We start from the raw sequence: 14,351 nt of genomic DNA, 5'->3' as shown, positions 1-14,351 counted from the left end.
AAGTAAAAACTTCAAACTTAAAACACTACTACATGTATGATGGGAATTCAGTTTGGGTCCGACTGGCTGGTCAACATTTCCCAACCCGAACACGACCTTGGTAACATAAAGGGTTTGGAAAATTCAACCTAGCCCATGACCACTTTAACAAAGGGTCCAAAATAGTTGACTTGTTAGTTTCAGACAACATGGGCCAAATGAGTTACAGTATAATTAAGCACTCCTATATACATTCTCAAAACCATACGGATTGACCAGCCCAAACCATAGCCAAAAGATACCCGGACCTGATGGGGAAACCTGATACCCGAACAATGGTGAAACTCGACACCATATGGCAAAAATATATATAAACCCGAACCAAATGGGCAAAAACAGGTTTCGGGTCTGTTTTGGGTGAATCATATTGGCCCAATAGGGTACCCGTGAACATCCATTGGTATCGGGTCAGGTTGGGGTACCTATTCTCTTATCAGGTTCTGGTACGGCGTTACCGACCCAAAACCCGCCCATTCCTAAGTGTGCATTACTCAAGATCCCATACTGTCGCCATATACAAACACGTGCCCTAAATTCTTACTTTAATACAAATACAATACTATATAGATATAGATATAGATATAGATATAGAGACAAAACAAGAAAACATATACTGTATACAATAACATAAGCAACAAAAAACAAAAAGACACAAAGAAATTAAAGGAGGACTTACAAGTTTGTAAGATTAAAATCGACGTCAAAATCGGTTAACTTTCGACGTTTATTATTAACGTTATCATCACAAGAAGTAAGAATATTGCGGGTTTCATGTATTGATCGGCTATAATCCATAATGATGATAACGTTATTAATATTGGTGATTATGAGAATTATTGTGATTATTATTAAGAAGATTATTATATAATAAAAAGTAACAACAACAAATAAGATGATAACAATAAAACTAAAAACCCTAACCCTAATCTGGATTAAAATATTATCGAATTTAAGAATTTTGAAAAATAAGGGAAGGAATTGGGGTTTATGCAGAAAAGGAGTGGGTTTGCATGCGGAAAGTGAGAGGGTTTATTTTTGGGGTTTTGTAGTTTTATTACCGTTGAGGGGATTACTAGTCAATGCTAGTTTGACTTGTTTTCTTTCTTTTTGAAACTTTTTCATCAAGTTTTTACATATACAAATCAACTTTATAACTGTTTTGTTTTATGGAAATGTCCATGTTGTGGAATTTTTTCAAAAAAATCACATATTTTTTTCAATAATATATGAGTAAAATAGTTTGTCATTTAAAAATAATATATATTAATATTAAGTGAACATATTGGTTGTATATATATAGATGTCCCTTCCGATAAAACTACTCGTATATAGATTCCTAAGGTCGGTGCTTATAGACGTCTTCAGCGAGCGTCCTTGGCTTCCAAGACGCGGACGGTTTATTGACATTGGTCGTCCTTGTGTCTGCGTCTTCCGTAATATTCTTCCACAAGAAGTTGATGGACGCCAAGAGTGAGCCCCACTTCTTCATTTTCATTGGCCAAATTAAAAGGAATACATTTTCTTCAAATTTTTATTTATTTATATACATATATGTGTTATATATATAATTTATATAACTGTGTGTGTAATCTTAGTGTGCAGGTAACATGAAAAAGAGATACTATGTGTGAAAGTATATGTGTTATATATGTGTGTGTGTCAATCTGTGTGTGTGTTGTGTGTGCGGGTATGGTTTATATATATATATATATATATATATATAATATGTGTTGTATATATATATTTTTTGGTTAAAACTCTATATTTCCAAGTTATTATTACAAGTTTTCAATTTTTATTATTAACCAAATGTTCTAAACCTATAATTATTAATAATAGTGTTTATGTATATATGTGTTTAAATAATAAAATAATATAAAAAAAGTGATGATGTGTCGAAGAAGTTCTGAAAAAGTTGTCCTTATAGACAGTTATAGTCCCGAGGGGGGTCTTGAGTGATATGATGCTGACGTGGCAGGCAAGAAGTCCTGGGGACTCTCCTTCTATAAGCACATGCCTAATCATCATACTATAATATAATATTAAAATTTAAGTAAAAAGCTCAAAGCACAGGTGAGGGGCCGGAAACTTTTTGTCCAAAACTTCATATATTTATATGGGAAAATGATTTATCCTCCTAACCAATTAGCCTAAAAATTCTCTTAATAGCTTTAGATAGTGACATGTGGATACCGCTAATTCTCTTTCTTAATCTCACCCCCTGATTTTTCCATATGCCCTCGTCTAAAAGTTAGGAGGATTTTTAAGCTAATATGTTAAGAGGATTAATCATTTCCCATTTATATGAGTTAGATAGATCAAAAGTAGAAGAGGGAAAGAAAGAGAAAAAAACGCTTCATTCATCAAGGTTAAAAAATAATAATAATAATAATTCTCAAGTGCAGGTCTCTGGAAAAAAAACATAAACACAAAGATACAAGAGGGACACATCATTCCCTGAACATAGTAGAAGCAACAACCAACACATAAAAGATAGAATTGAGTGACACCTCATTCCCTCATCTTACACACATCTTACCCAAACTTTTTCTTCAAACCTTTGTCCTTTCTGTTTTTTCTCACAATGTTGTTTGCTGCTGTTCCAGGTTCCAATGGATTTGATCCCATCAACTCCCAATGATCGATCAAACACACATTGGGTCGTAGCTTGTCCAGAAGTCCTCATGGCCAAGGCCCTCGTAAATCTGAAAGCCTCATAAGCAGGCAGACAAGCCACTATATACGCCATAATATGGAGTTCCAGGCCTCTACCTTTCTTCAACTACCTGTAAGTCCCTCACTTCATGATTTAACCCAACTAGTGGACAGCTAATATAACTTCGTAAGCAAGAACTCAAGAATTCATAATTCAAAAGAGTGTGAATACTTGATCATATATGTTTTGGAAGGAAAAGACACCATGGAGGGATTTTATGGAGTAAATTTTGTGGTAACGTATAGTGAAAGACATTCGTCAACTCAAGGTAAGAACATTTGTTGAGGGCTATATTGGTAATTATATATTTCGAGAAGTTATTTACATCCAAGTTCGGCCGTGAATGGGCGGAAAATATTTGGAGCAAAATTCCCTTGGTTTTTCCAACATTTCTTTTCTATTCTTGTTTCAGAAAAACTCAAAGAATGAGAAAACTAAAAACTTTCCTATCCTTTCTTTTCTTATACATTCAAAAATAAACTTAAGAGTGCACCTAAAGTTATGAAGTATTCCTTTTTATGATTGAGAGTATTTAAGCAAGTTTACCAAATTGCAAAAAAGTGATTTGATGAGGAAAATGACTTAGTATTTATAGGCAAATAAATTCACCAGTCAATTAATTAAGCCATACAAATATGATTGCATGCATTTAAGGAAACAACTTTAATTCCTTAAATACATTGGTTAAGGTACAAGAATAAAGTCATGTTAATGTGACTTATCTTGCTTTAACCAACCACCTATACACCGGTGTTGTACTTTTAATAATAGACAAAAGAGTTGTCTGGATAAAAGCGTGTAAAGGCAAAAAGTCAATTCCTCGTAACTAGTGTTTATATTTGTAAGTTCTGGGACATTGACGAAAGCTCCAGTCTTTGATCAGTTAAGACTGGCAGTGGGCCCCGCTATTTGTCAGTTTTCCTTCTTTAAACTTCAGTCTTCGACTTCAGTGAGAATGTCTTCAGTGGAATAGATCTTAACTGGAGTGAAGTCCAGTGGTCTTCAATTGTTTGTGGACAAATCTTTAGTGGAGTTCCAGTTTGCTTTATTGGAGCTAGTCCAGTGAAACCTGGACTTAATACTACTTCCCCACGTTGTTCATTAAAAACTTCATAGATTCCACTTAGAGACTTTTCTAGTGCCTGTCTGCCTGAGTGTTAACCAAATACTTGGGCTTCATAAGAGTGAAGCTGTCATCTCAGAATAGTACATAAGCCTTTTGGAAGTTGGTATGACATGACCTGCAGCTCTGTGGGCAGCATCAGCATGAAGCATTGCATATTTCAATTCAAAAACGACACCTCTCATCGCCTCATCCGCCAAAACACCGTTGTTGGAAACCAACCGGAAACTAGCAACCACCTAGTCTTTGATCTCTTTCAGATAATGGACTCCTTTGGACTGATCTAACAACATATTTGGTCCACAACCATCTGGCCCATAACTCCATATCTGCTTTGCAAGCAATTGATTTTGCTCTAACAAGATTTTAGTACCATCCTTTGCTTCATCTGATAGACCAATCGTGCCATCATCAATGGCCTCGACAAGAACAGCAGGCATGGGTCTGGTCGTCTTGTTGAGGCGGTTGTGGCTGTTATAAGACCTGGCCGTCATAAGAGGTGAACAACCAACGATGGTCTCCCGGTATGGGACACCTGCTGCTGAAACCTTAATGGGACACCCAACCATTTTTTGCAAATCTTGCAAACATGTTTCGAGATGATGTTCCCCAACTCCTATAAATTTCTGCCAGATTGACTTACCATTTTAGCTAGGATGGAGTCCGCCTTTCCCAGACGCCTTAGACCCTCAACAAACTTAGGAAGGTCGGATGCGACCTTGCACTCAACCTCAACCCGCATTATTGGTGAGACCGTAAAATTCATAGCTCGAATTTGTAGGCGTTTACTTCATTCGCCCCCGACAATGTTGCCAATCTCAACAATATAGACTGATAGTGAGTGACAGGGACTTACCTTGCAACCATCATTGAATTTTGGGATTACAAGGTATGTGTACTTTTATATATAAATCATCTTATAAAACACATGTTTGGAATACTGATTTGGATCCATTCTTTAAAACGAAAACACACGAAAGCACCAACTAATTGCATATTGTCCCCGTCAACCCGGGTACTAAATCTCTGTTTCTTAAAGTAAATACAAATACAATTTGTTACTCAAAATCATGTTAACAATCAGATTATCTAATATCATGTCCAATTCAAGACGATTGCATGGTATTGTACATTAGTCACATAATTTGGGCTGACCAATTTTACGGTCATCACCATCAAAGAGACAAAATAAATAAGCTGAAGTACAAAATGTAAAGCAAACCAGTAACACTCTGTCCTGAAAACTTATTATGTTAGTTGTAGCGCGCCTTCCCTCTTTATAACACTTCGGAAAGATTTTGCAGTCTTTTCTTATGATGACCTGGTCGAGAGAGTACGATACATCGGTGTAAAAGATTGATCCCTTTGGTCAGCCCGACCGTCTTGTGCATCAATACATTGGGAATGCTTAAAAAGGGCTCACTATACTAGCTAACTTGATCAATGGTTCTGGACAAAGGCGTTTTCTTGGAGGAGCGGCAGCATCATTGGCAAGTGCTTCCATATCACCAGCATGTAAATATCCAACTATATACTCGTATAGCTCTTCTCTGCCTCCTCTTAGAGCATCCTGATTAAGTTGACCACATAAGAAATAAAACGTGTGTTTAGTATAGATATAGCCAAATTAACATTCTGTTCTGATATATTTTCTTGCAATGTTGGAGATCCGTCAAAAAGAATGTTAGATTGTTAGTCCAAAGGATCCAGATACTGGAACTTACTTGAACAAACAAATCAGTATGAGTTTTTCCATCGTATAGTTTTAGCTCAGCTCGAGCCCCGACTCTCTTGAGAGCGTCTACAAATTTAATACTGCAATACAAAAAAAATTACATATTGCACCATATCTTGATCACACAGATACACATACATACATGATCATATATCCCTGGTTGAGGCCTCCTTTATGTGCCTTATGGTTGAGATTCACATCACCTCGCATGATGCTGGCTAATGTGAGAACCAAGTAATTGTAGGGAGAGAGACAGAGATGAGAGAGAAATCATATGTATAAATCTGTATATCATACATCAACATAATAAAGTTTTGGACATGTCTACTCTGTATATATACACAAATGAAAGCTAGATGATAATGCACAAAATAACCAACTTGTGCAACCACTTGTACAGATCCCAATCTGACGACCAGACTCTAGAGTGCGGTGAAACGAGTCTCAAAAGCGGCATACTACAAGCACGGATACAACTCTAACAGCTATATATGTTGACCTCTCATTTACCCTAATGAGACTCTGGAAATGGATACCCGATCCGACGGATATCCGCCTCCCACGATACACCTTTAATGGATATGGATGTGGGATGTGGATGACAATTTGTTATTCATGGATTTTATCCTTTTACCCTCTAAAATGAACTTTTACAAACACACTATAATCATAAAAGTCTAAACTTATCAAAGATTTAGGACAAAAATGAACTTTTAAGGTATCCTTTCGTATTAAAATCTACTAATTATACATTTCTTATGTTATATAAGTTTATTAAACTAATTTTAATTGTTTTTTCCATTAAAATGGTGATATCTTCACTCATTTTTTGTCATCCAAATTACCAAAAACTTATAATATGAGAATAAACATCAAGTTATTACAGCTACCATTAATTATATTGTCAGGTGTTAATCTTATTGCTACTTGTGACAAATTATGTTCTTATATCATTTAAAATGTGATCTTTTGTTAAGAAAAAGTTTAGGTTTTAATATCCAATGGGTATCCATTAACCCGCTTCATCCAATGGAATGATGGATATGGTTGATGAAATTAAGTTTAAACAGATATGGATGTAACTACATCCTATCCATTGCCATCTCTTCACTATTACACCCACAAGACACGCATGACAAAGAAAGGTGCATTTGCATGTTCAACACATAACGGTGAATGTACGCTATCGAAGAAGATTTCATTTATTATGAAATTACCCACATTACTTCCAAGAGGAGGGGAAGGAAGTCAAACCTTGCGTCTGGTGGTAGAGAAACATCTTCAGTTCCATGAAAAAGAACAATATGAGGCAGGAGAGGAACGGCATTTCTCGCACTTGAATCTTCGATAAGAAGTTCAGGAGAAAACTGTTGCAGGGATTCCTCACCCTCCATTACACTGTCATATAATGTCATATTATGTGCTAACAAAAACAAAGATATAAACATATACCAATTTAAGAGTATGTAATCACAACATTGGGAGAAATAAATACTGTTAATACCTTAGAAAAATAGAGCGATAGAGACCCCGTCGGTCAAAATGGTCAACCAGGTTGGTTAAGTTGTACCTACCAGGTGAGTATATCAAAAATCATAAATAGAGAAACCAATGAAGTCTTTTAAGACAAGTGGGGACAAAAGGAAATATAAGCCATCATCAGTTTTTCCTAGGCATGTCATGAGAGTCTATTTGGAACTATCTATATACAAAAACCAAAAACATGTATAAATACTTTCCATGTCCCAGAACTGTAAATAGTGGAATTTATTACCATAAACGCATCTAGTGAACTGGTTTAAAAAAAGGGAATCCAACATACCCTCCAGATAAACCAAAATAAGCTTTTATCTGAGACAGCTTCCATGAGGTGGCCTCTCCATTAGATTCTTTGATAGCCTGCTTCAAGAGTGCACAAGAAGCTATATGGGCACCAGCAGATTGCCCCATTAGATATATCCTGCATAAAGAAGTCCAAAATCAACATTATGGCGCTACATTATTAACAAAGCACCATATACCTCATAGAGACTAGAAAGTCACCTATTGGGATCACCTCCATAATCGGCTATATTATCGCACACAAATGAAATTCCTTGAGAAACATCTTCAGCCATATCGCTGATTGTGCCCTGGGGAAAGTTCCTAGATGAAATGTAAAAGCAAATGACAAGTTACTAAATGATTGTAGAATTTTAAAAAAAAAAAAAAAAAACTAGCATGAATCACATCAACTTAGTCAGTAAAATATTTGAAGGGGAAAAGTAGTTGGATAAATGCAATGACCTATAATCAAGGCATGTAACGATGATATCTCTTTCCGCTAATTGAAATCCTAAAAGGGAACCCCATCCTCTATATCTACATCACGACAGCAAACAGAAACAGGTCAACAAAGCACAGTTACATGCTTTCTGCATCAATAAGCATTCACCTAATTCCTTCACTATAGTACAAAGATCATGCCGTCATTGCTTACCCTATGATCCATGCTCCACCAGTCACAAATATCATAACTGGCTTTGGACTATCTATATTTTTGGGCAAGTATAGATCCAGCCTGAAATACATTTGCAGTTATTACATAATATGATTAAACTAAGTGGAATATAGATGAATAATGTGTTAGTAGCTGAATCACAAATTTTCCTTACTTATTTCTAGGCTGATCTCCATAAACTATACCTCTCAGAATTTGGGTTGAAAAGATATATTGATATAAAACTGCAAAAGGAGTCGACGAGTCGTCAAAATTTTCATCCAAAACATGTTAACAAGCTCTGATACTGAGCTATAATAAATGCAGATTATATTGTATGGAAGATCTGTCAAAGAGAAAAATGACAAGTCACAAAACATACCTTGGAGAAAACCAGGTAGTAGTAACATTGCATACAGACCCAGGGCAAGAACCTTTGACATCCACCGCCAGCCTACCCTGATTGAAAGCAAGTAATTACCACTGAATTTTCATAATCAACATCAAAAACCCGTATATTGACTTAAAAAAACTCATGATGCAATACTAATATGTTGTGTTGCTACCATTGGTAATACTCTGTATAAACAAGGCAAAGATCAGCATCTGGCTGACAGGAAGTGAAGAGACTAATTAAAAGACACAATCTCAACAACTTTACCTAATCATTTATTGTCTTGCAAAAGACCAACGAGAAACGAACATAGAAGATCTTATTTAAGAGTCCAACTTAGGAAAAATTGATTAATTAGGTAAATTAGTTAAATAATTTAGTTAGATACGCAGTCAAATTAGTTAAGCAACTTTATCTTCCAGTTAACTTTAACCCTTCATATATATAAGTAGTATACTACAATAAGAATGTTTCAATTGATATGTCATTAGGTCTGAACTCTCTCTCTCCCTCTTTTCACACACAAATTGGCCATCAAAGTTTATGGTATCAGAAGATGAATCACTTGTATCCTATTTAAGCAATGAGTCCAGTAGTTGATCAAGTTATTAATACAGTTGAAAATGACTTCAAGTCTTCATATCAACCTTTATTTCTTCAACCAAATAACCATCCATCCTGGTCAAATCCTGATATCGCAAAAACTTACTGAGCTCTGCTAATTACATATTATGGAAGTGATCAATGGTGATTAGTTGTATTCAAAAGATAAACTGAAGATTGTTACAAAAAGCTTCAAAAAACAGAGACCAAGTCAAGAAAAGGGGCACAATGGAAAGAAAACATGACATGGTTACTTTTTTTAGCACAATTCCTGAGCATACAAGTAATTCATTGAATTTTATAATTTATCGATTCTGTATCTGGTTAATGCCTTGAATTGCAGGAACAGTACTCTCTACCTGATAGCCATTGCCCATTGCATTTATCAAATAAGAAATGAGATTGATCAACTAATTCAATTACTCAAATGGCTAAATGATGAAATTGATGTATTAGAATCCCCTTACATGTGTACACTGTACATGAGACGTTGAGAGGCAAAAGAAAAATGGGCCAGGATAACTATTGCTCAGATTTTAGGTAGCAAATCTGCTTGGGCAACCCCTATCAACAATTTATACTTTCTATAGCCTCTGCCATGACACGACAGTAAAAAAAAAAAAAGAAGAAGAAGAAGAAGAAGAAAAAAAATGTCGGTATGCAATGCAGTTATCGTCATTAAAAAGGTCATTACAAAGAAGAAAGTTAGAATTGTAGGCTATCCAACAGTTCACACCCTACAAGGAGAGTATAAGCTACCTGCAAAGTCATCCCCGATACTTCATAGGAATAAAGGGAAACAAAATTGTTAACATGACCGCGGGACAAGATACGTCTCATTTGACTCTCACCAGCCTGGTAATCTCTTTGAGGCAGCGGTCTTTGCAATGATGGACCATACCCAGAATCAGCCCAATCAATTTATGCTTTTCATGCAATAGAATCAGAGAGAGAAACCAAATGGTATGACTTAAAACTAAAGTCTCAAGCGCACACAAATTCATTAGTTCTGAAATCAAAACTACACATAATTGTATTGCTCACATGTCACTTTCAGCCATCTTTGCACCATTATTATGTATTATCATGACATGACCACAACAAGGATATTGTATGTGGCACCCTCTTTAACAGCCTGTACATACCCAAGTAAGAGAGGCTGCAGTGCTGCACTGTCAAATCTCAATGAGTCAGAACACAGGGCCCTTGGTACCGGTGAGCTTTCTTGGTTAAGAATCTAAGATGCCTTTTACAAAATTTTCATATTCCTATAATCCTATCTCTGATTCTCTACTCAAGTAAAAATTGTTTTTGTGACAAGTAATCCACCTTGGTTTTACCTTCTAATCACGTTAACATGCTAAAGCTAAGCATATAAAACTTGATTGTCACTTTGTTCACATCAAAGATAGCTTTAGTTCTATTGTGACTCATTAGTCATAATCCATGCACACTACCAACTTGCCATGTGTGGTGGGAGGGGGTCAGGGGGGCTTAAATTATCATCGAATTCAGCCTGAACAGCCTAGAAAAATGAGCCAATCCTCAACCGTTCTATGAAGTATATGCGATATAAAGGTTCTTCAAGACTGTCACAGCACATAACTACTAACTAATAACTATAGCTAATTAAATACGTTGCTTTGAATTTCCGGTTAATGTTGATCCTTCTTATATATAAGCAATGTAACAAATTTTCATTTCAGTTAAACAAGAATGTAAAAAGTAATATGCTTTGATGATTTCTATCTTTTGTCACCCACATACCAGCCATCAATCAAAGTTAATAGAGTATTTCCATATGCACATATCCATCTAACCATATTACCACTCAGATGGACTTACCTTTTTCTCAAGTTGATAACCATTATCAATTCCATGAGGTGTTCAACTTGAAGATGCAAAACATATTAGATGGTTTATAACAAAGATTCCATGCACGCTCAGGCCAATGACCTTCACATCAATCTACGATGGGATACTTGTACACATTTTAAGCACTTTGGCTTGGTGTATCCTTATGTTGGGTTGCGTGACCACTACAACGTTTTCTTTTTCTGTGTGACAAGGCAGGTTCTCACCAATGGGGTTAAACCCTAGTGGTACCGCCATCATGTGAGAACGCAGGTTGTTACCAATGGGGTGAAACCATAGTGGTATTGTCATCAAGTGACCACATGGGCCCACAGATGAAGACTAGAGGTCTCAGGTTCAAAACTTGTCAAAGACAAGTGAAGAAACTATATCTTGTGACCCATGTGTGAGGATGGTGACTTACCGGGCATGGGTTCTATGCGGCGTGCGCTCTGGTACCAAGACGGTACATGAGACCAGAGGGTTCCCACCCATTAAACCCTTTTTTTCCGACAAGGCGGTTTCTTAGAGAGACAAATAGTTTTGGCAGGACGAACTGTTGTAACGCCATAACAGTTTGTCTTCATTTAATCTGTGAAAACTGCCAAAATCCATTTAGTTAAATACAAATACGCGGCTTTGGGGGAGTTTAAAAGCATTCAAAACCATATCTTTTCCCGCCTTTGTTTATAAGTAATACAGGGGGGAAAAGTTAGTAAGATTCAGTTGCGCTCTAATATGGACTGAGAAAAGGCAGAGTACACACTCGTAAAATCTATATTGATTCCAGAAACGACGAATGGAGGGTCAAGGAAAAAACACTCTTTAAGCTTTATGGATTGTGGGGCAGCAGCCCGACTCCAAAATGACATGTATGCCTGTATGGTGGGACATACAGATTTTCCCAACAATTTATCAGGTTGTGTCTGTTCACCAACAGACACATCATTTCCTGTCAACAAACATATCAGCTCACCAAAGCTTGCAACTATTTGTGTTTTATAAAAACACAATTTTGCTCTCACAAAGACATATCTTTTAAACAAAATCTCTATGTTGTTTCCCTAGTTTCCGTACCCGAAATCTTAAGTGTGATTTTGTCTTAGCCAATCATAGATACCATGCAACCTTTGGCAAGTGTTGTGTCCTACAATCTAAGAGAGTATCTAACAAAATTTAGAATTTATTCTATGATTATTTGATTACCCACTCCCCGAAAAATTCCAACACGATCTACCTAAGTCATGAACCAAAACAAGATCATCTATCGTTAAAGAATTATAACTTGATCATGATTCATTTGAATTTTTTATAAATTTGTTCATCGATACCATTATCTTAGTATCTTGTTCTACCATCAGTAATAGAATACAAAATTATTCCTAAAGACATCCTCTAATTACCAACTTCACATTTTTTCTTAACAATACACCTCATACATACAAACATCAAGTAGGATCAAAGTACCAATGATTCAAATCGGTTTTTACATGAAGCTCAAACAATATGATTTTGACATAGATTCTAGTCATATCATCAAACGGTTTTTTTAGGTTTATATATGTGGGTGTATCTTGCAAAACCAAACCAAGATCTATAGCTAGTAGTTAATTACTACAGGATCCTATAATATAAACCACATGGTCCATACTCCATACCCAAGGTAGACTGGGTTCGGACATCCCAGGGTAAACATCTCAAATTCTAAGGATAGCCCACCGAAAAAGTGAGACTCCTTACATAAGAACCACTCGACTCTCTCTTTGTATCCTGAACAGGGTCCCTTATTCATTTACCGTATATACATACTTATATATTGTTAGTTATTATATTGTGTGTGCTGACCCTCGGGTCGAGGTATGACTGTCTACGTCTCTCCTAAGATTGTTGTATTATAATAATAATAATAATAATAATAATAATAATCTACCAATAAAGAGAAAGAGTACCCGAGATAACGTAAGAGAATAAAGGCAAGGCGAGTAAGCAAAAAGGTTTCAGAAGCAGCATGTCCTATCTCTCTGCTCGACCTGCTTATAAACGACGATGACTTCTCCATCCTGACGTTACTTCTCCGTCTTTCCGTTGCCGTCCTGGATCCGCCTGTTCTACGTCGTAAAGACGACGACGGCGACGACGGAGAATAATCAATCTCGCTGTTATTGTCTTTATTCATTTCTTCTTGTTTAATTGGAGACGATGATTTAACCGGAAAATAAGCAATCGGAGATTGAGGCTGAATCACCATTCAGCCAATCTCCGGCGATTAATTCCACCGTTGGAGGAATCGATTTTTGCTTTTTCTGTTTTGCTTTTTTGTGCCAAATGCTTTTGATTTTTGCAGGCGCGCTATTTATCTATATACTGTATATTTTTTGTATATAATAATATATATATATATATATTCGTTTCTTTCTCGAGCGGCGGTATTGTATTGTATGATCTATATTTGTCGAACTGTCGTGTTTTTCCATCTTATTATTTTTATTTTTTTTTGTTTATCTTTTCATTTTTATATTCCATCAAAATTACGACATTTAATAAAAAAAATTTGACCAATAAGTTTTTTTTGTCTGTTAAGGAAGATGGAAGGACTAAGGAGTCGTCTTTATAATGATTTTCAAATTCAAACAATAACGTTTAAATACTACTAGTGCTTACATCGCACGGACAACTTAAAATAATTTTTCTTAAACTTTATTTTAAGATTATATCAATGAATAAATATAACTGAGTTGGACATAATAAAAATATTTTTATGAATTGATTAATTTAAAGAAGAAGAATGTCAGATATACCTTGGGATTTATTAATGATACACGAGGGCTTAAAACGCATACATTGCACGCCAGAGAGAAATTATAAAATTGATTGTCCATAGTAGGCGCATATAAGAAGGACTATTTTGGTTACCTGGATGTGATAGGTATTATGAATTTTCTCCCACTTTGATATATAGACCCACGTGGATGCGTTATAACCTTAAATAATTTCTTCAACACCAATTCAAGCATGCATGTAGCGAAGTAAATGTACTCCTATTACAACTAATGACCATTTAAAAAAAATTAATGACTTAAAATGCATTGAAAAAGTCTTATTTAGCACTAAAATAAACCAAATATACCTCATAATTTTCATCACAAATTTGATAGACTGCTCTTTGTATAAGATTTGAAATTTGTTGATCATTCATTTTAACTCCAATAGCACCAGTGACATCTACAATCCTAACTTGCACATTAAACCTAACAAAGAAAAAAACAGAGATACAATTTAACCACACAACTTAATGATTATAGAGTTTAATATGAAATATAAATATATACCTAGGATTGATGAGAACTCCTTCCTTGTTACATAAACAACAAATCTACATTTTGTTGTCCCTTAAAGCATCAATAATGT

The 14,351-nt window shown here is 35.6% G+C and overlaps 2 protein-coding genes across 5 annotated transcripts; both read right to left on the bottom strand.

The window, feature by feature from the left end:
• Nucleotides 1–4,117: 4,117 nt before the first annotated feature.
• LOC122609782 (elongation factor 2-like) lies at nucleotides 4,118–4,620 on the bottom strand. Its single transcript, XM_043782724.1, has 2 exons — nucleotides 4,522–4,620; nucleotides 4,118–4,426 (listed from the first exon to the last, which is right to left on the bottom strand). The coding sequence occupies exons 1-2, from the start codon at nucleotides 4,618–4,620 to the stop codon at nucleotides 4,118–4,120; spliced, it is 408 nt and encodes a 135-aa protein (XP_043638659.1).
• A 215-nt stretch (nucleotides 4,621–4,835) lies between these two features.
• LOC122578046 (probable isoprenylcysteine alpha-carbonyl methylesterase ICMEL2) lies at nucleotides 4,836–13,369 on the bottom strand. Of its 4 annotated transcripts, XM_043749911.1 has the most exons (12): nucleotides 12,893–13,369; nucleotides 8,475–8,551; nucleotides 8,268–8,337; nucleotides 8,093–8,173; nucleotides 7,900–7,974; nucleotides 7,657–7,758; nucleotides 7,436–7,573; nucleotides 7,118–7,183; nucleotides 6,868–7,011; nucleotides 5,603–5,693; nucleotides 5,268–5,448; nucleotides 4,836–5,126 (listed from the first exon to the last, which is right to left on the bottom strand). In XM_043749911.1, the coding sequence occupies exons 1-11, from the start codon at nucleotides 13,189–13,191 to the stop codon at nucleotides 5,287–5,289; spliced, it is 1,305 nt and encodes a 434-aa protein (XP_043605846.1). In that variant the 5' UTR covers nucleotides 13,192–13,369; the 3' UTR covers nucleotides 4,836–5,126; nucleotides 5,268–5,286. The 4 variants fall into 4 exon arrangements, with proteins under 4 accessions (XP_043605846.1, XP_043605845.1, XP_043605847.1 ...); XM_043749910.1 differs by having other exon boundaries at nucleotides 4,836–5,448; nucleotides 12,893–13,363; XM_043749912.1 differs by having other exon boundaries at nucleotides 4,836–5,448; nucleotides 8,299–8,337; nucleotides 8,475–8,546; nucleotides 12,893–13,363.
• Between the last annotated feature and the right edge of the window lie 982 nt (nucleotides 13,370–14,351).

This window comes from Erigeron canadensis, chromosome 8, assembly GCF_010389155.1.
Source record: "Erigeron canadensis isolate Cc75 chromosome 8, C_canadensis_v1, whole genome shotgun sequence".
NCBI lineage: Eukaryota > Viridiplantae > Streptophyta > Magnoliopsida > Asterales > Asteraceae > Erigeron > Erigeron canadensis.
The sequence above is the reverse complement of the archived record's forward strand: the minus strand, read 5'-3'. Positions and strand labels throughout refer to the sequence as shown.

Coding starts and splice junctions, on each gene's coding strand:
- LOC122609782 (XM_043782724.1), bottom strand. CDS start 4,620: ATGCGGGTTGAGGTTGAGTGCAAGGTCGCATCCGACCTTCCTAAGTTT. Junction 4,427..4,521: donor ACTCCATCCTAGCTAAAATG/GTAAGTCAATCT, acceptor TGTCCCATTAAG/GTTTCAGCAGCAGGTGTCCC.
- LOC122578046 (XM_043749911.1), bottom strand. CDS start 13,191: ATGGTGATTCAGCCTCAATCTCCGATTGCTTATTTTCCGGTTAAATCA. Junction 7,574..7,656: donor TATGGAGGTGATCCCAATAG/GTGACTTTCTAG, acceptor TTCTTTATGCAG/GATATATCTAATGGGGCAAT. Junction 7,012..7,117: donor TATCGCTCTATTTTTCTAAG/GTATTAACAGTA, acceptor ATTATATGACAG/TGTAATGGAGGGTGAGGAAT.